The following is a 21116-nucleotide window of genomic DNA, read 5'->3' as shown; positions in this document are numbered from 1 at the left end:
CCAGAGTGTTGTTACTTTCACATTCAGGCGTATTGGATCTTTCACGCCCTTTAGGCAGTTGCAATGGCGTGCAAAGTTCAGAAGAAGAGATTTTTGAGTGGCGACACATACTTCTGTGTGATTGCATGATAAGTAGAGAGAAAAGAGAACATGGAACATTAATTTGAAATGAATCATCTTTCTCTTCTTCTCAGAAGCAAAATATAGTTCAGGTTTGGAGAAGGAAGTGGCTTTAGGCAAGTATCTTATCCCCGTTGTGTCTTCCCACCTCAACTCCAGCGACACATTTCCACATGCAAAGCGGATCTCTTCCTGTTTGTTCATCAACTGCAATATGTGTAAAAGGCCTCTGCTTTCCTTCACAACTCGAGGGGGAGAACAACACCAATGGTTTGAATGAGTGTGTTTGAATTGCTACCTGGCCTTTCCACGCTCGTACAACGGCGAGTTCATGCACTTGTGTGTTTTACACAGAGCTGGACGTGCTATGGAGGTGTCCACGCGTGAATCACACCTCTTTTTCCCTTTGTTCCTCCCCCCCTCCCCCATTGTCCAGGGTCAGCGGTGATCTGTCCGTCCGTAGTCGGAAGCACCTGTCTCCGTTGCAGCATACAAAGAGGGATGACCACCTGTTGTGTTTTACTGCAGTGGGTTACTATGAGGTTATCCCATTCAGAAATCTCCATGGCCTCTCCCTGACTGACTCCTGTGTGATGCTGCCATTGTTTGACACCTGATTAAACAGCGATGTAGATAGGAAGGATAGATCTGTGGAGATGATTGGACAAACTCTTAAATAATGTCACTCAATAGGCTAGTAGCTCAATAGGCTAGTTGAGCTACTGCTCAATTAACCAATTCATCAACTAGCTCACACAAGCTCTTTACACACCTTAAGAGCAATCATGCTTGTAAGCAAAACTGGTGATGTTCCAGCTTCTGTGTTCCTCACATTTTTTTTTCTGATATGATAGGCCAACACAAAATACCACAGACCTGTGAAGTGGCATGAAAAGCATGCATGTTGTTTTTTTTTATTTTATTTTATTTTTTTTAATAATTTTATTTTTAAAGTTAATGCCTTGTAGAATCACCTTTTGGGCTTGTATCCATCTACATTTTATATGAGGGCCAAAGCTTATTGTAAAATGTCAAAACAATGACTTTCTTCTGGCCTTTTCCCTGTACCGCCAAATTTAAGAATTGCATGACTACAAATTTCCCAGTAAGACAGATTCTCTCCAATGAGCTGTGGATCTGCGCAGCTTCCTCCGAGTTACCATTGACCTCTTGGCCACTTTAGTGATCGATGCTCTTATTGCTTTGCATGTCAGCTCAGGTAGGGAGTGTTCAGTTCTAGTTTTATGGCCCAACCCTGCTTTAAATTCCTCCAGTCTCTGTCCCTGTCGTGGCTGCTGTAGCCACTGGTCCTGATAACGCTGTCTGTCCACAAACCTCTGAGGTCCTGAGAGCGGCTGGTTTCACTGGATTTGATTCGATACTGCCAGAGTAAAGAGGAAGCAAATTCATGCCACCCTTTCTAGATTCTTTTTTGTAAAAACTTTTTCTAATAGCTACATTTGCTGTCCTTCCTGCTCACAAATAACCCACTGCTTCTTCAGGTCACTGAAGAAGCACTAATACAATAGTATTTACTTCCCATAATAAATGTTGTCACCTGAACGTGCAGTTTATCACAGACTGTTCTAGAGCCACAGCCTCTTGACTGTAATGACAACGGTCTCAGGGATGTGAACATGACAAAACAAGCAGTAATAGGGATGCTTTGAGATGACAGGGGACTGCTTCCTTCCCTGCTGTGATTAGCCAGGGCCTGAATAACAGTGTGGCAGAGGGTCAGTCCAACCTGCGCCCCCCTTTCCCCTCAGACTAAAGGATGTTATCAAAAATCCAGAATGATTACAGCCTCCATGTAGGGTGGATGGAATTATCTCACAGATGATAGGAAATAGTAAATCTGTTTTGTCTGTGCCATCGGGTAAAATACCAAGAGTGAGACTCAGTGTTAAGCTTTTAAAACGCAACCATTGGGACGTTTGGACAGGTCCGGCGTTGTCACCTCTGGATAGCACTGATGAAACGGCGAATGACGCTCTGTCTGTACCTATTAAGACACACATTCCTGATTTTATTTGGGAGGAAAACATATTTCAGGAGACACAATAAGGTGAAGTCAGACGGCCCTGAAGACGACTGAAGTTGGCCATTGTTTGCCCTGATCATGCTGAAAAGGGAAAGAGAGCACTCAGGTTACTCAAAGCCGGCTCGCTGAAAGAGCCGAGGATAAAAGGACCGGGGAAAATAAATACAACAGAAAATTCAGGTGTTGAGTGCCTTTGATTGCTCGTGCGTGCACTTTGTTCATATTTACACTGGCAAAGTAATCCAGATGAAAAAAACCCAAAAAAAACAAAACAAACCTCACTGTCAAAAGATCGATCCTTATCTCTCAGTCAAGGGCAGTTTGTTTTCCTCCTTGACAAACTTGTCAGAGCACTCTTTCCTGATTACACGCATAAAACCTTGCCAAAGGTGCGTTTCCATTTTGGAACACTCTCAGCACATGAGCTTCCTTGCCCTAATTGGTTTTTACAAAAAAACACGGCGAAGCAGGAGAACAAAGATGAGCTGCAACTGGGTTGGAAACGTGGTTTGTAATCACTGAGGTGAAGCCAGCAGAGACCAAAGAAGCGAGGTATAAATGATAAGTTTCCCCTTGTCATTACACACAGCCCTAACCAGCAGCGAGTGGCCATCGTCTCCTCCGTCTTTGAACCTGACCAGCTTTGTTTTCCTTGGTCTGTCAAAGAAAGAAGGGGAGGAGCGATCAGTGGGAGAAATTAATATATAGCTTGCGTGCAGACAGATATTACCCTTTTAAAATGCAAAACAAATACGTGCGGGCGCATTCCCTGTAATTTTGGAGTTGACACTGGGGCTCGGGCACTTTGGTAATGACTGGCGCAGTTAAGGCTGGAGACAGGTGCCGGACGGAGCCGTCTGACTGGTCTTGTGAGGAAGATTGTGTGTGTGTGTGTGTGTGTGTGCGTGCATGTGTGTGTGGGTGTGTGAGTATTTCTACGACCAAGATGCAGACCTAGATGAGCTGACAGACATGGTGGCACCTGGTGATGTCACAGATGCCGTTGAATGGTGGTAAATTCCTCCTTTTATGATGGACAGGACAGCACTCCCGCGCTTTTACTCAAACAGGAAATTACAGCTTTGCACCGGTTCCTTTATAGGTTTACAGCTGTTGAATGCAGAGAGAATTTAGTCATCACGAAAGATGAGCTCATTGTGTCACTGGCAGAGATACGACACGTGAGTTTCTAGAAATGCAGCAGTTACACAAAATGGTGGGTTGCCAGTCGGCAGATCTGAAACTAGTCTTGAAACAACTCAAGTAGAGACTTAACCGGTGCATGGCTATGACTGTTGTTTTTTCTTATCTCACATAGGGAAAAATATACTACAAACAATCATCAAAATGTGTCAAAATCAGAGGAAATGAAGTTTTCTGGAGATCAGTCCTCCGGTCCTCATTTTGTTCTTTCCTGGCCCACTGTGAGATTTTTAATTTGTATTTTTGAAGGAAATTACATCCTTTCAAAACATCATGAGCTTGTTTTACTGTGATAAACCTTACACCTTCAAAATACAGCAGATCACATATAGTACATAACTACATCAGGTAAAATATAGTACTGGGAGCAAAGTTAAATGGGAGAGTTTTTTTTTTCTTTCTATTTTTAAGTGATACAATGTTTTGCAAAAATTCCAAATTAACCAATCATTGTTAGTTTTTGACATGGGATTATTTCTCATAATTTTGCAGCTTTAAAAAGCAAATAAAAATTGTTCACCTCAAATTATTTTCAAAGCTAACAAGATCTTATGTGCAGTCTGAAAAAAAAAAAAAATCAATAACAAGCTCTACCTATCCTGTCTGGGTTTGTTTGTTAAATGAAACAGCGACTAAACAGTTATTTTGCACACTTGAATTCTGAGTCAAAACAACAAAACCATCTTTCAGATGAACTGCCCTCAGTGCGAGAGCTCTGCCACCATCAGTGTCTGCAACACAAGTTCCAATAATACAAGATACAACAAATAAACCAGCTTGAAAAAGTGCATTCAAGCTTATTGCGTCATGCAGCTCTTGTGGCAGGGCTCAAACTCACTCATCCTGTCTCTCTTGTCGGGATGCAGCAGAGGAAGCGCTGGCTGCGTGCAGGCAGGGGAAACTGCATCAGGCCTGTTAGCGCGACACCACTGCGAAGGTTCAGGTCAATACGATGGTGACCCAGAAGTCCAGCAAGAATCCTAAGGCAGTGGATGAGACTTATGCCGTTTGGCTGCTCTTGGGAGAGACAGGGAGATGTGAATGATAGAGAGTCAAACAACCAGACAAACAGAACCTAAACAAACTCAGTCTGAAAATTCCTGTATTGAATGAATACCTTCAATTTTTTTTTAGGACCGCTTCTTGGATGATATGTCCCTCTGATGGTCATCATAATCTGGTTTAGAAATCAAGAGGAAGCCCCAAACAATGTGAGGAGCGTCTTTATGGCCAGGTGTGGGAGGTTTCACACATCTTAAACAGAAACTGGCTAAAAGGAAAAGGTCTGTTGCCAAATAGCAAGGTGAGATCGCAACAAAGGCTTTCATATTTATTGCAGTGATGTGCAGAGTTATGTTTTGACTCATATTTATACATTTAATGAAGCATATTGCAAAAAAAAATAGTTTATTTATTCATCTGTTGCAAAACAGGGTTTAAATATTATCAAAGTATAGCTGCTCCAGCCCATAAATGTATATTTAATTAACATTTTAAATGCAGTGTAATGAACAACGTATATATGAGTGCTTATAGCAAATGACATTTGATGACATTTGAGGTTTCCTGTTTTGAATTTAACATAATTATTGACTTTTAATACGCTGTAAATACCCAGTTGTTATATTGCTTTTGCAATCAGGATTGGAAAAAAAAAAAACATCACTTATTGCCTCAACATTCAATGACGGTTTGCGTGTACTTTGGGGATTCTCAGGATGTACAGAGAAACTGGGAAGAGTTGATGGGAAGATGGATGCAACTGAATACAAGGCTGTCCTGTTGTAACTGCAACAAGAGGTGGCTCTACAAAATACGGACTCAAGGGGGCTTAAAGCCAAAGCCACACTTTTCAGATGTTGTTGAATTGCAAAAAAAGTTTGGCAAAAACATTTACCATAACTTCCTGTTGAGAAATTACAAGCTACTTGGCACTATGTTGGTCTGTCACACAGAATTCTTACAAAACAAAGCTGAAGTTGAGAATGTCATTGTGACAGGAAGGTGTAAAAAGTTTGCAATGGCACTGTAACTTGCTGAGGAGCCCATTGCTGCTGTGATGTCAGCTCTGGTCATGCAAGGTCAACAAGAAGCATCTTTTCCTCGATGAGCCGAAAGTAGTGTTCTTTCTCGTGAGCTCTGTGGGTGGTTTTGCGAAGTTTCAAACAAAACATCTGTGTTGAAGCACAGAAGCATTCCTTGTAGCCCTGAAACCTCGATAATAACTCCTGGTCTGTCAACAAGGGATCATCCAGCAGTCGAGGAGAGACGGCCGCTGGACTCAGTGGGTGGTGTCTGAGGCGCAGTGCTGACATTCATTCGTATCCGCAACTGAAGTGGATACAACATCTAGAAAAACAACAAAAAAAAAGGAACAGATTAAGTCTCCTCGGATCATGTGCATTTGACTTACTTTCCTCCTGTCGTGTCAGTGGAGCTTATGTTATCTCAATGAAACTATTAGAGTCCGGAAGAGTTAGGTCTGCAAGCGGGGAGGTGGGGGGATTCTCAACCACAAGCTTCAGAGAACGTCAGGTGGTGGAACATAACCAAAACATGAAGCGTGACATTGTTAACATCACAAGACGGAAGTCAGTTGATTAAAAATGTGTCAACGAGAGAATTATGACACACATTTCAAATATGTTTCTTTGGGTCCTTCGAGTCGGGTGGCTGGATTGAACGTATCACCCTTAACGGGTTATAAAACAGGCCAAGACAAAAACCTCTGTCCCCGTCTTGCAGAGGAGGAGGTGAAAAGAAAGGAGTGGTTACTTTTAGTCCTGCTGTGAGAAACGACCCGAGGCAGATGCAGGTCGAAGCATAAAAATCACAGAGCTAAAGCTGCCTGTGCTGTTTACAGAGGCCTCGAAAGAAACTCTTAATTTGTGCTGAACAAGCTTTCTTTGTTCAAGTGCCATTTACTTCTGACAAGCTGCCCTTCTGAGTATTTTTCCTGTAAGAAACAAAGTTTGTTTCAATAAATGCATATTAAAAAAAAAAAGTACGAAAAGCATTTAAATAAATTTTATCTAGTATTCTAATGTCAAACAAACTTTTCTTAAAAATAAATAAATAAATAAATAAATAAATAAATAAATAAATAAATAAATAAATAAATAAATAAATAAATAAATATGAGTATATTTGCCAGTCCTACACCTACAGAATCTATTGGATATTTTTGGGCCATAAAAAAAATACATAAATAAATCAAAGATTGTTGAAGGCTGATGGTGTAAAGTGCTGAAGGTTTCTAACTTCAGCAGAGCAGCAGTCATCTCTGACATGAAAGAGCATAATGAGCGATCTTCAGCTAGAGCACTAATCAAACTCTCTAAAACAACGGGAACTGTGACAAGCAATTCTAGATGAGGACCCAAAGTTCTCTAACAAACAAGTGAGGAGTATCGTGGGAGAAGTAATTTATTTATTTATTTTTGCACAGCTTAAAGTCTAGGAATGGGTGCAAAGAGTGTCTTCTTCAGTTTACAAAGTCTTACTAAAACCAAATTATTACATTTGTTAATTATTAAAGAATTTCTGTCTCTGCTCTGTGACCGAATGGCGGCCTGTCCAGGACGTACTCTGCCTCTTGTTCAATGACACCTGGAGGTAGACTGCTGGCTCCATGCGACCCTGTAGGAACGGGTTGGTATAGACAATGGATGTGTGGATTTTTATCCCCCCCCTTACCAGCAGAATCAGTAGCTGGGGAGGGCACTGGATATCTGGACAAGATGGCGGAGAACCCTAAATCTCCATCAATCTTCATTTAAAAAAAAAAAAACTGTGGATGCGCACCTTTAAGAAAAACATGAATTCATGGAAATATTTTGTGTGGAATGACTCGCAAAGAAGTAGAAAAAGTGAGTGAACGTGCAGTGTCATGGAGGACTGTACCCTGAGGAACACGGAAGTCTTGGATTTTAACACGTCAAATGTGAAAACTCGTCACCACTTATCTCGCATTTCTGCTGATCGGGAATGAATTCAGCATTTCCTTATTTGCGACCTTTGTGACTTGTTTTCATTCTTCCTTTTGGTCTACTCAACGTCCTGCCATCCTAAGAATGCCATTTTAGATATCGCACAATCAAAGCCTCCTTCCAATTAAACGGGCAGAAGTACACACTCACACCATCGAGAGCATCCGCACACGCATGACCCAAGAATCTCTGTGTGTCTTCAACTAAAAATGTCCATGTTGTCATATGTGAGTTACCATCACAGGCCCTCAGAGTAATAGATTGAGTGGGGATAAGGTTCAGATAAAGAGGTATTAGAGGGGAAGAGGAGGTGGGGGTGGAGGAGAAGAGTGCTGAATAGAAGGTGATGAATGAAATGACTGAAGGCAAAGCGAGAGAACCAAACAGCGAGAGAGAAGTGGATTTTAAATTACATGGTGGCTCATGTCAGCAGCCGTAATTAGTAGCTTGGTCAGGTGTGGTGAATGGGACAGGAAGCCTGAAAGGAAGGACAAAACGGCATGAAAACAAAGGAGTGTGTGTGTGTGTGTGTGTGTGTGTGTGTGTGTGTGTGTGCGCGAGAAACAGAATCCTGTGATACAAATGTTTCTGCAGGGGAGAAAGTAAAAGAGAATAATGCATAAGGTGAAGGCGCTCGTGAAAGGAAGCAAGGAAACAGATTCCTTGCTTGTTACGGTATGTCGTGTGTCAAAAGCGTGGATGACTGGTTGGAGAATTTCAGATAATTCCCGAAATGGCTGGCAGCCAACCAAATGAGGGCGGAAAGAGGCTACAGTTGAAAATCAGGTTGCAGAACGCACACAGTTAGCTCCTGGACCTTACCTGATGACCTGTTTCCATAACCAGAACATGCAAGTGAATCTGTTGTAAATGGCGTGTTCCTTCCAACAAACCCAGTACTGACACTGATTTATTGCCCTCTTGCTGTGCATTCAGGATACAAAATCTTCTTGATTGCTGTTTTATTATATGTTTAATGTGCTTGTTTATTAAGTGTTTAGAGCAAAAAAAAAAAAAAGCTTTGTTAACTTTAGTTTTCAGTTTTAAGGCAATAATAATTGCCTTAATCGCAATAATAATTAAACAGTCCAACACTAATAATTGGACTGGAATTTCAGTTATTTTAATAAGATTCAATTACACATGAAAATAAAAGGCTGCAATTAAAAGCTTAGATCGCAAACTGCTTTGAAGTCTCTTGAAATAATAAACAGGTATTTTATTTCTATTCCTGGGAAATGTCTCCTGTGGTTACTAGCAGGAATGTTCTGGTTATCGCTTTAAAACCATACTAACGTAAGCTGTCTGGAAGACGTTAGCACATGTTTTTGCATACTTGTAGAACAAGCAAGTTTAGTTGTTTGGAAATTCACTGATACCTAAAGTATTCTCATTTTCTTTCCAAGGGATCTGGGCTTCTTTGCTTCTTGAGAACATTTGACCTCAAAAGAATACTTCAGTTTTGTAAAAGGCAGAACTGAAGAAGCCGTTCGGATCAGTGTCAGAACATCTTCAAGAAAACTAAGAGAAGAAGTACAGAAATGATCAGCACCGTACCATTTAGCATGATGTCGGCCCAGTCTTTTCAACTACATCCCCACTGCGTTTATGGGTTTGACACATTGGGAGGCAATGTCGTTTTCCCACCTCCAGCCCAGCGACCAGTGACATTTGCGTTTGAGAATTTTTGAGCTCGTGCATGTAGAGGTGCTGGCAGTGGGACGCAAGAAAGTTGAAACAATGTTCGACTTTTGTTGCTGTCACGTCTCCGGGTTCATCCTGATGGTTAAAAATGTTTTGCTCCCTGCAACACCACTGTATCTGACACTTTGTCTTGCATGTCAGCCATGAAAAAACCCATCCATTCTTGTCACTTGACCACCTATGTGATTTTTTTTCTTTTTTTTTTCTTTCTTTTTTGCTGTTCACTTTGTTTTAGTACCACTAACAGCCTAATGTGGAGTACATCATGTTGAGGAAATTTAATGGACAGCCGACATCATATTACTGTATCATGCAGAAATGTTTCGGAGCTCTTGCAGCTCCTGGAGTTTTTCTTTAGACTTTAGTTGCTCTTTTCAGATATACAGTCGAGTATAACAGAATACTTCCACAATGTGACCGTAAGAAAACAAGAAACAAGTTTGGTGACAGGCTGCCGGAGACAAAAAGTCTACATTTATATATAGATTCTTTTTCTTTTTTTTTTTTTTTACAGTTGTCTGTTGTGTAATAGACACCATTGGTCTGTCGCTTGAAATTAGGTGACAGGTTTTTTTTTTTATATATATATCAGAATGACTCATTGGTAAGACATACGTAAGTGTCTTAACAAACCCACATTCTACTGAAAATACAAAAATGAAAATAAGCAGCTGAAACATAAAGCACTTGAAAAGGTGCTCTAGATTTACATGCGGGCTTTATTAAAGAACTCAGAAGTTTTGTCTTTTCTTATTAAAGAAAAGACAAAACTTTTGCTGAGTTGCATGACATAACATTTTCCATTCATTTCAAACAACGTCTAAGGCAGTGTTTCTCAACCCAGGTCCCCCTGCTCTGTTTTAGACGTGCATCTATTCCAGAACAGCTGATTCAAATGATTGCCTGGCCATCAAGTGCTGCAGAAGCCTGTTAATCACCCAGAGATACAATTCAGGTGTGTGGCAGAAGGGAAATACCTAAAACATGCAGGACAGGGGGCGGTGAGGACCAGGATTGCCCACCCCAGGTCTAAGGGAAAGGAAGCAACAGTTCCAAACAAACCATTCTTGCTTAGCTTTTTCACAATCTCAACACAGGTTTGCCTTCTTTTTTGCACACAGACAGAGAGAGCAATTTTCAGAAAATGAAGATGCATTTGTGTGATCCGGACATAGCTTTGTGACAGCCAACACACCCCCCCTGGAGAAAGCCTTATGCCTCAGGGCAACACAATGACACATACGCACACACACTGATATAACCACTCTAAGGAGGAGTCATCATGGGGTTAAAAAAAAAAAAAAAAAAGAGGGGGGGGGGGAGTGGAGGAGGAAGAAGAGGAGGAGGAGGGCGCACAGCAGGAAAAGGGAGTGTTTTACTCTCGTATACTCTCAGAAATGCACCTTAGCTCCTCCAGACTCAAAGGTTTGACTGCAGAGTCAGCACGCTTAGGTACGCCGTGGCCGGGTGAGTGACAGGAGACAAGAGACGCAGAGAATAGAAACTCAACCTCTAGGAGAGCACAGACAGCCTGCCTTATGTGTGGCTCCTCTCAAGGCTTCAAAGTAAGTCTGACACATTCATAAAATCATTGATATCACTATCTGAGGGGCTGTCTGCTGAATCGGTTTCTAATTCAGTTATTCTTTTTAGCTGATAGACGCATCTCTGTCTCTCAGGAAGGAGAGTCTGGCAGAGTTTAATTGTGCTTTCTAGAGTCAAACTGATACATGGTAATACAGCTCTTGACTCATGTCTTGATTTCCAGAGGGTATTTTCTGCTGTGTCACTGGGTTGAATGGTTTCAAAGTGAGCTGTCACACTTGTGACAGTCATTCCGAGTCAGCTGTGGCGACACACTTCAGAGAAAAAAGGCTGAAACATCCTCCATAAATCTCGTCTCGTTGCACTTTTATTTGCGTCCATTCTCTCTCTCTCTTATTTTTTCTTTCTCCCAGCTAATCTGTTGCTTTAGCTTCTTTCAGCCTATAGACGCTTAAGTCTTTAATAAGGTTTAGATTTTACTTTTAATGTGGTTTCTTATCAGGGAAGAACATGAGTCACATGACTGCTTACCAATATTAGTGCTTATCAATCACTATCTTAGCAGCAAAGTGAAAAGGTTAATAAAGCACTAGCTCTGCACTTTGTGTTTGTGTGTCACAAACCTTTCATCATCTTTTCACTCTGTGTATCATCCTGTCGTGTATGGCACGTTTCTTTTGTGAGGGTTGAGCTACTTGACCATATCTTGTTTGAGGCAAAACAGAGAAATGGACAGAACGAGGCAATCGGATAAGAAGAGAAAAGGAAGAGTTCAGGACTGGCAAAATGCCAAGTCAATTCAGAGGAAGTCGGGTTGATACACAAGGAGTGTTAGTTTCCTTGTGAAAGTGGTCCTGCTTCAGGGCTGACGTGCAAAGTTAACCTCAACTGTAGCCTTGGGGTGGTGATTCAGAGTCACAGGATGTATGGGACAGCGGGGCTAATCGGGCAGGTTTCACTTTGAAGTCTGTTTGTCCGGTAGCAGCCGATGGAAAATGTCTTATTCCTGGAACTGTGACTACCTCCTCTATGATGCATCTCACGTTACACTCCAAAATCTACTTCAAGATCAATTCAAAACTTGACTCTTTGTGTGTACAGCTGTATTTATTTTTTTCCCTTTACTGTGAAATGAAAAGACAATGGCATATTGTGTCAACAAGAGTTCCAAAATGAGCCTTGATATGTGGGGTGGATGTGCTGTTAAGGAAACCTGGTTTTGTTTGCAAAAAAAAAAGAACCCACATCATTTGTGGTAGCTGGAAAAATAAAAAAGCCTCCATCATTTCTACAATCCAACAGCCAGCATGTTTTTATTGATATGGTCTGATTTACAGCTCACCCAGATATTTTGCCCTTTTCTCCTCCGTAGGCCTCCTCTTCTGAATGCACCACAGACATGCTAACCTCAGAGAGGTCACCGCAGAGCATAGGAGCTACCTCTGTGACAGGCACACAAAATGTAGATATGAGATCGTGGAGCGAAGCTGACTTTGAGGAGCAGTGCACCTACATCGTGAAAGACCACCCTCTGGAGGAAGAGTCCAAAAGCCACGGCAAAACAAGAGCTGAGAGGTCTTTGCCCAGAAACCTTGCCCTGAAACGTTGCTACAGTTCTGCAGAGGTATGCAAGACTTTCCTCCTACTCTTATACCATATGTGGGGTTTTAGCAAAAGCCTGGCTTTGGAATCATACTGTAAAATCCCTAAATCAAAAAAAACGACAAACATCTAAGCATAAACGGAGCAGCTGTTTGTTTTTACAGAATTTCTTTGCGTCACTCCAACATCCTTCCGTCCACACATCCATCCTCAGGCGGGATGTACTTGACATGTTATTGTCTAATTTGAGCCTTTCCTCCCTCCTGCATGTGTACCGAGGCAAAGACGGAGACAATGGCTGAGCCCCCGGCACTCAGACACAGGGGGCTGTGATTAGCAGCTAGCAAAGATTGTGATCCCTTTGTTCCAGGGACAAATTAGACCCTGAAGCAAAGCTGACACATGGGGACTCATCAAATAGGAAACACCTGAAATAAATAGCCAGAAGTCTGTCTCTGGCTTGGTGGGAATTGTCCAGCAAATCTAAAGTTGCGTGGCTGAATCTATAGAGAAAGTATGATTTTCAAATGTAGTCGCAGGAAGTAGATCTCGTGTCCAAAGTTGAGTACTTTTACCTTTTAACAAGGCTTGCCTGGGGTCTTTTAGCACAGACGACCAGTGATCTGCAACACAAGCGCAATTGAGATCAAGCCATCAAGAACAAAACTAAGTAGATGAACCAGAGTCGGACTCATCCCGTCACAGCCACTATACGAGAATCACTCAAAGATGAAAGACAGAATACCTTACATGTGCCTTTACGCTTTAGGTTTGACAAAAAAATGTAACCTGGTGTAGTTCACAAGTCGGGGTGTGACCGTGACACCTTATCCTCTCTCCCTCAGCCGGAAGGCTGGAGACAGAGGAGTGAGTTTCACACCTAGAGGTCACAGAACAACAGCCGATGGTGAAATTTTAATGTGGTAGAGAAACTGCCGAAAACTCTGACGACTGGCTTATTAAATATTCAGAATACGGGAAAAAGGTTGTGCCACATCGTTATTCAGTGCGGAAGATCTGACACAATAAAATCTGCTGCCTTGTAAAAACAATAAGAAGATGTCAACTTTCCAGTAATTCAGCTAAGATTTTTATGCAAATATGATCGACCAGACTCTCCTACTTTTTGTTGTTTTCTTGTCCTTAACGTGTCTCAGATTACCACCCAAATTTAACATCAGACAAAGATAACCTGAACAACACAAAATAGCTGTTTTCAAATTATAATTCCATGTATTAACAAATAAAATCTATTCAAATTGATCTGACGCTATTTGAAGAAGGAACCGTGCCTTGAACTGAACCAGTGGTGCCCTGCCAGTATCACTACCTGTAAATTAACTGTATCACTGTTTGTTTATACTGGCAGTATCACCACCTGTAAAAAACAAAAAACAAAAAAAAAACCTAGAACTGACGGTGTCCTGCTTTGTTTGAAATGTTGTTAGTGTAACAGTGTGATTCATAATGAGATGTATGCCGAAAACAGTTTTCTAGAAAGCTCGCGTTAAATTTTACTAAAAGATTTGAGGATCAACAAGCTGGCAAATGACATACTGGATTCTGTCTTCTTTTTGTTTATATACTGGCCTTTGGATACAATTTTTTCCCCCTCCCCAATTTATGTAAGATAATTGAGTCATGAACTCTGACCTAACTGAGACAAGTGAAATCTGCAGTACCTGACATAATGATATGGATTGCATTGATTGAGTTTTTGATGTAATCAGAGAAATTCTGATAAGCTGGCTACCCTTGGAAAATTCCCTGCTTTTTTTTTTAATGTTTTCACTGTTTGTGGATAATGTGGTTCTCTGCAGTTTCAAAACCTTAGAAATTGTTTGAAAATCTTTCTAGGTCAAATGATTTATGACATTTTTGCCTAGGTTATGACATGTTACTTTTTTGAGATCTTTTAGCCTACTTCAAGCTGTCAGACATGTCTGTATTAAGTTACTTCTTGATTATGTAAGTCAGGCAGTGATCAGTGATTGTGGTTAATGAAATGTAACTCAGCTATTTTAAAGAAAGTGTCTAGTCACAGTTAATTCATTTCTAAGAAAGGTGGATAATTATGTTTTCACATTGGCTGTGATGTCTTCTTTCCTTAACCGAAGACATCATAATTTGAAAACAGTTTTTTTTTTTTTCTATTTACTAAACTTGTTGTTTTCTGATATTTAAAACAAGTTATAAGCCAGGGAGCAAATAGTTTTCCAAAGCACTGCATTACTTTATTTTAATCATGTAGAAGTTGAATTTTAAAAAGAAAAAGAACAGCTTTTCCACAACTGTCTTCTTTATTCTCTCCATTTGTGAACTAATCTGTTATTGTCTGTTTCTGTGTGTTTCTTACTGAGCAGGTGCTTGGAGTGACCAGTAGGGAGTTGATTCCAAAGGGTACCCGTTTTGGTCCTCTCGTTGGCGAAAGCTACACCAGCAAAACACTGCCAAAAAATGCTGACAGCAGATACTTCTGGAGGGTAAGTAAGCAACATGTGAGGCTCTGGATTTGGGTGCTTGAAAGTGAAATGCACGGGTGTGTGTGTTTCAGAACTGTTCACATCCTGCAGCTCCAACCAGGGACCTTTCTATAACAGTGTCACTGCGCTGGTTTGCAGTTGTGGTCAAGGAGAGGCATCCTGTATAAGAAAAGTCTGCTAGTCACTGCTTGGGTATTGCACTAGATGGAGAATTAATCGTGTGTTTGACACGTATGCAAAACTGATTGCCAGTACTCAGCAAGGCTGTCTGAAGTAACACACACACGCACACACACCTACACACACACACACACACACGCATGCACGAACACCCACACCCAGGCACACACAGCTGTTTGGTTTCAGTGACGCAGTGGTTCTTCTCTCTCTGCTTCTCTCAGCAGTGGTATCACTGCCAGTAAATACACCATATACATGTCCGCACTTCTCCAGACTCACACATTCTCACACTGACTAAGCGAGGAAGTGGCTTTGAGCCTGAGAACTGCGATGTTACAAATCAGCAACACCAGAAGATCTTCCATTACTCACAAGCTCCGTTGCAATTCAGAGGCACAGGGCTGGTAACCTTGAACTAAAAACCAGGCTTATCTGACCTTTGAATAGCTTAAACGGAGACGGTCTGTTAGCCATGAATCAATCAAGAGCACTGCTCCGTGGCTTCAGACAGCAGAAGAAGTAGAGACGGAGAGGGACTGCTCCACAATTGTCCTAGCTCATGGTGGCAGTGGGCGAGATATCGTACTATAATCCAGTCAACCTGAGAATGTCTCATTCAGTGTTGCTTTCATAACTCTAGATGACTTGCTGCACCGCAACCGGCCCTATGCTAATTCTTCAGCTGAACTAAAATATAATGCTTACCATAAAGAGACTAGGAAACTGACATCCTGATTCTGAAGTCAGATCATATTACGGTGCTGCCTGTCTGGTTATTACCAGAACTAAGTTCCATAATTTCAGTCCTGTTTTGTATTATAGGTCTTCTCAGAGGGGAAACTTCACCATATCCTGGATGGTTTGAATGAGGAACAAAGCAACTGGATGCGCTACGTCAACCCGGCAAGATCAGTGGAAGAGCAGAATCTGGTTGCCTGCCAGATGGGTTTGGACATCTTCTTTTACACAATTAAACCACTTCAGCCAGATCAGGAGCTTCTGGTGTGGTACAGCTCTGAACTTGCCCGGCGTTGCAACTACCCTCATCTTGGCCAACTAGCTGTTGAGAAAAATGGTAAGTGTTTGCTTAGATTGAATAAAATCCCATAAAAGTCATTAGAAACCACCCCAACGCCTATGCTCTTGACGCATATCACGGTTAGATTGTCACAGTGAAGAGCTCCCTGTCAAACAGTTGACCAGCTGACACAGTCTTTGTATGGGTGTTAAAAAAAGTTACTCAGTCACACCCATGGCCCCTTTGTTGAAGGAGAGTACAAAAGATGATTGAACAGTCATGGAAACAGAGAGGGGATTGTCCAAAGAGGCAGCACCTAAGTAAAATGAGACCATTTTCCTTATTTTAAACCTTTTAGTCTGTATTATCTGTTTACATACGTCAGTGCTCCCTCGGTAGTTGTGACTTAAGGTATTGACTTTATTCCGATGCACCATCTTTTATTTATTTAGCTCTTAAAAGAAGTGTCTTGGGAAGGCTACTTTAACTTCCTGACAAGGTGACCCGCTGAAAGATTGATATCTCACTCAGTGTTATTTGTTTGTTTGCTAAGAGGTGGAAGGGTAGGGTAAGAAGGGAGTGAACAAAAGATAAGACTTGCACTCATGTGTGTGAGATGATGTTAACTGTGTCCAAAGTAGGTTAAATGGACAACCATACCCTTGTATTTTGTCTTCCTCTGTTTGCAACCTTGAGTACTTTGTCTAGTCTGCAGGAGGCCATAAAGGCACCACCCACAAGACTTCCTGGCTATTCACTTGTTTACACGTGACACTATAGAAGTCCTGATATTGTAAACGTAATGTCTGTGCACAATTGTGTGAACATGTCCAGCCACCTTTAGGACTACTTCATTCTGACTGAAATCCTAAATTTCTGTACCATGTAGATGAAAAGCAGTTTCATCTATATGATGTTTATATACATATATATAAAACACAAGCTTACAAATAACTAGGTACCTAAAGCAGTTTCTGTAACCATGCGCTGTATACTATTTACATCAGATTGTAGGATGATTGCTTCATGTCTAGTGTCACTTTTTATAAGGTTAAGTGGTGTGGGAGACTCTGTAGGGTAAACTTGGTGAAAAAGGTCTAACTCCATATTTAAAAAAATGATCACATTGATAAAAAGAACATGCTTGGATGTATATTATTATTAAAACTTCGCAGATCACTCAGTGGAATGTAGCAGCTAGCTGAGTTTTGGAATTTTTAAACTAAATCCACCTGATTTTAATGACATCTCTCCATTTCCCATTTGTCTATCAGAGCAAATTCAGGCTTGCGAAAGGACGAAAGGAAAACGAGGGCACACCGTTTCTGAGATTCTCCGAGATGAACCTTCCAAACCTAAATCTGTCTGTCTCAGACACCAGGACAGTCCGGTGTTTCCAACGAGTGTCCCAGTTTTTCCCTTATGTTCCAATACTGTCTACCCGATGCAGTCCAACTTGGAGCCCGCTCATGGCTACATATACGTTCCTTTGCTACCTTTGGCACCATACAGCACTTCTACTGCCAAAAGGCCAGCGTTGAGCACTCCCATTCCAGCTAATCTGCACTTCGCCCTGCAACACGCTCAAGACGCTGGAAAAACTGAACCTCACCAAAAAGCTTGTGTTTCTAAGGATGTCACTCTCAGGGAGGGCCCCTATCTACTGCCCCACTACTCACTGGGCCTTCTGCCGCATTCAGTACCATTCTACAATGAACGACTGAAACCACACTTGCCCACATCCTCTAAGTTTCTACCTTTCGACAACTATGCACACTTTCTACATCCTTTGGGTAGTGGTTCCAAAGACTTTTTACTTGCGTCATCCAACTGCAAGCAAGACCTCAGTTTTATGCAAACTAGTGACCACAAAGACACCAATGACCTTTACTCCAAAAAGGTTAACTACCTCAAGAATACTTCAACTGACCTCAGAGACTTCAAATACTCTGCCTGCACCAATGTCTACACAGACCTCACTGCATCTACCAAGGCCAGCTCCCCGCCCATTGGCATTAATCTCCATGGAGAACCTTCTTTTGCACCTCGGGAATGCTCACCTCCAGTTGCTACAGCTGCCTCCTCAAACTACCTTCCTTCCACACCTACCTCTGCCACTCAGAGCAATGCTGAAGATGCGTTGGATCTTCGGAGGCAAAAGAGAGGAGGCCAGATCATTGGCTACAAGACTCTGTCTTATCCACTCACAAGGCAAAATGGAAAGATTCGGTATGAATGCAACATCTGTGGAAAGGTCTTCGGGCAGCTGTCCAACCTCAAGGTGAGTACAGCATCAAGACACTGAAGAAAGTTGAAGAAAATAACTAGCAAGAAATATAACTGAATGACTATGCTGTGTTTTAGAGCATACTAAAGCTGAAACTAAAACTATTGCTCTTACGTGTTGTTTTCAGGTTCATCTGCGAGTGCACAGTGGTGAGCGTCCATTTAAATGTCAGACCTGCAACAAGAACTTCACTCAGCTGGCTCACTTGCAAAAACACTACTTGGTTCACACAGGAGAGAAGCCTCATGAGTGCAAGGTAAGCGTGTAACTTCAGAAGTATTATTTCACAGCTTGACTCTCCATATTGAAAAAAAGCTAACACTTCTAGCCATCATGTCATCTAAGCTCGAACACCGTTAGATGCATTTGTTACATTTACGTTGCTTTATTTATTTTTTTTAGGTGTGCCATAAGAGATTTAGCAGCACTAGCAACCTGAAGACCCACCAGAGATTACACTCCGGCGAGAGGCCTTACCAGTGCAAGCTCTGCCCAGCCCGATTTACTCAATTTATTCACCTCAAGCTTCACAAACGGCTGCATACAGGGGAGGGGACGCACCGCTGTCCTCGCTGCCCCAGTACGTATCTTCACTACAGCAGCCTGCAGGTGCACCTCCAAGGATTCTGCCCTCTGTCCCCCTCAGCATCCCGCAGGCTGTCGCCAGAGGAGCTACAGCGGGTCAATTCTGAGATAGAGAGGTTTGACATGAGTGAGGCTGCAGAGCAGCTAGAAGCAATGGCCACTGAGGCTGAGATAGACAAAGGGAACATCATTGACCTGATACGAAAGATAGAGAATAATATCTTAAGCCTCCAAGATGTTGCCAGAGAGAAGGCCGAGCTGAGCATCTCTAGATCAGCGGCGGAGTGTACCGCTGCTCGGATGCATTATCACAGTCCCATGGTTTTGCCACCAGCAAGCATCAAGCTGGAGTCAGGCTGCATTTCAGAGACTTAAGACTGACCTGCTAATCCCACCAAATAATCCTTAAAGGCCAACTCAGCAGCTGTCTGTCACTGTCCTATTTGAAGTAAAGCCTTATCTCTATCATGGATTGCCTATATACTCAATAGGGATTTGAGCTCATGAAGAGTCAAGACATTGCCAGCATCACCTGGGGGAAAAAAAAAACAGACTTCAGTGAACTAATATTCTTACGTCTTTATAATTTATTCAGTTACTGATTTGAATCTAACGTGTGTAAAAAAATTGATACTTGCTATATATATTTGGTTAAATATTTTTAAACATTTGAAACAATAAATTATTACCAAAATGTGATATTTGTGGACTCACTGTGCAAGACTGAGTTTTCCTGTTTGCGTGGACATGCCTGTGTCAACGTTGAGTGGCTAAAGTGAAAATGACTGCATAAGCATGACTCTGGTGTCAGTGGGCTAAGTGCTGAAATGACGACACAGAGGAAACCTCAATTGTTCGTGCATGGTATACATGCTTGCCTTTGTGTGAGAGCACTCGGCTGATGTGGGGAGTCAGTGATGCAGATAAACATCCTGTTATGAGTCTCTGGATATTCACCAGTAAGTATCACCGCTTCAGCCTGGAAAAAAAATATATATAATTACCACAAAATTACACTATTCTCACTATCAGTATGGTCTTACTGCAAATTTTGAACCTGTATGCATATATCGTGATTTCAGTTTTAATCAGGTGGCAGATGTTTTGCCCACAAACAGAAAACTTTAACTCGGCATGCATGTGCAATATCATGACTAGGCAAACAAGTTAAGATGTTTGCAAAGAAAAAAAAATGAATGCAATTCTTTAAAATGCAGTATTTGAGGGGAAAAAAGAAAATTTGTGATGGCTCTATCGCCATCAAACTGATTTCAAACACATGCAGCTCTAGCTTTTAACATGGCAAGATTGAGAATCTCAGTAATCTGTGTCAAAGAAATAACTTTAAAAACTAAAGTAGGATTTTTGGGCCAACAAACCTCAAAATATAAACCAAAGAAGAGTCGACAAAGGATGGGTTTCAATGGTCATGTGGTCTAATCAATCATTTACGCTCTTTATTGACACATAGTTCAAATGTCAGGCATTTTCAAGCAAAGTTCACAGATTTTAAGTTCAATTTAGGTCAGGGTTCTCCAAAACGGTTAACATCAGCAGGTTTTTTCTAATCCAAAGCCAGTGTTAATGCTTGGAATAATGATCTTGTTCGAACACACAGCTGTGACCATGTTTCAATCATCCAGTTCTTGGTTTGAGATGAAATTAAGGAATTTGGAGATAGTCGTTTTTCGATAATATTCGATCCACGTTTTGAATTGCACCACTTGCAGTAAAACAGCCTCACAGAATAATGCTGCCACCACCAAGGTGACAGTTGCAACAGGCAGCTTGAGTCCAACTTGTCACTGTGGCCAAATAATTCAATCTTTTTTTCCTGCGTGACTAAAAAACTTTTCTCCAAAACGTTTTTGGGTTGGCTGGTCAGTGGGGGCGATGAATTTCAGTTGAACTCAAAGGAGATAATGTTAGAGGAGGAGTTTCCCACCTCCCATCCCCCAACAACACACTCAAACACAAACACACTCCATGGTGATGAGAAACTTGCTTTAATGTGGACACTGAAGCTGGTGGCTCATATGACTCCTACCTGACCTTCCTCTTAGCTGATGATACGCTGTAGATCAAGTCACCATCTGTCTTACAGTTGCTCTTCATCTTGTTCTGTATTGATGAAAAGAAATGGAAAAAAAAAAGAACTGCCAAGTTTTAAAACGTCCTACAGCCATGTTTCTTAAATTATGATACAAACACTACCGGTAGTTTTCAGTTGCAGATTTTGATATCTATGATGTGCCTGACTACCCCAGGGGTTGGCTTAGGCCGGATGCGAAGGAAATAGCACTGCAAAAATGAAATACTATTTTTGAATTGCACTCTAAATAAATGTGAAATTGAT

The 21116-nt window shown here is 41.5% G+C and overlaps 1 protein-coding gene across 1 annotated transcript; it reads left to right on the top strand.

Moving 5' to 3' along the window:
• Window positions 1-10365: 10365 nt before the first annotated feature.
• On the top strand, window positions 10366-19459 carry prdm1c (PR domain containing 1c, with ZNF domain). The gene is made up of 7 exons (XM_014991835.2): window positions 10366-10625; window positions 11978-12229; window positions 14571-14690; window positions 15693-15945; window positions 17163-18169; window positions 18303-18431; window positions 18578-19459. Exons 1-7 carry the CDS (start codon window positions 10599-10601, stop codon window positions 19133-19135), a joined length of 2346 nt encoding a protein of 781 aa, XP_014847321.2. The 5' UTR covers window positions 10366-10598; the 3' UTR covers window positions 19136-19459.
• The last annotated feature ends 1657 nt before the right edge of the window (window positions 19460-21116 follow it).

The sequence above is a fragment of the Poecilia mexicana genome, unplaced genomic scaffold (assembly GCF_051168715.1).
Source record: "Poecilia mexicana isolate PSO_F unplaced genomic scaffold, ASM5116871v1 scaffold_21, whole genome shotgun sequence".
Taxonomy (NCBI): Eukaryota; Metazoa; Chordata; class Actinopteri; order Cyprinodontiformes; family Poeciliidae; genus Poecilia; species Poecilia mexicana.
Note: the sequence above shows the minus strand (reverse complement) of the source record. Positions and strands in the feature narration are given on the sequence as shown.

Coding starts and splice junctions, on each gene's coding strand:
- prdm1c (XM_014991835.2), top strand. CDS start 10,599: ATGTGTGGCTCCTCTCAAGGCTTCAAA. Junction 14,691..15,692: donor ACAGCAGATACTTCTGGAGG/GTAAGTAAGCAA, acceptor TTTGTATTATAG/GTCTTCTCAGAGGGGAAACT. Junction 15,946..17,162: donor ACTAGCTGTTGAGAAAAATG/GTAAGTGTTTGC, acceptor TTTGTCTATCAG/AGCAAATTCAGGCTTGCGAA.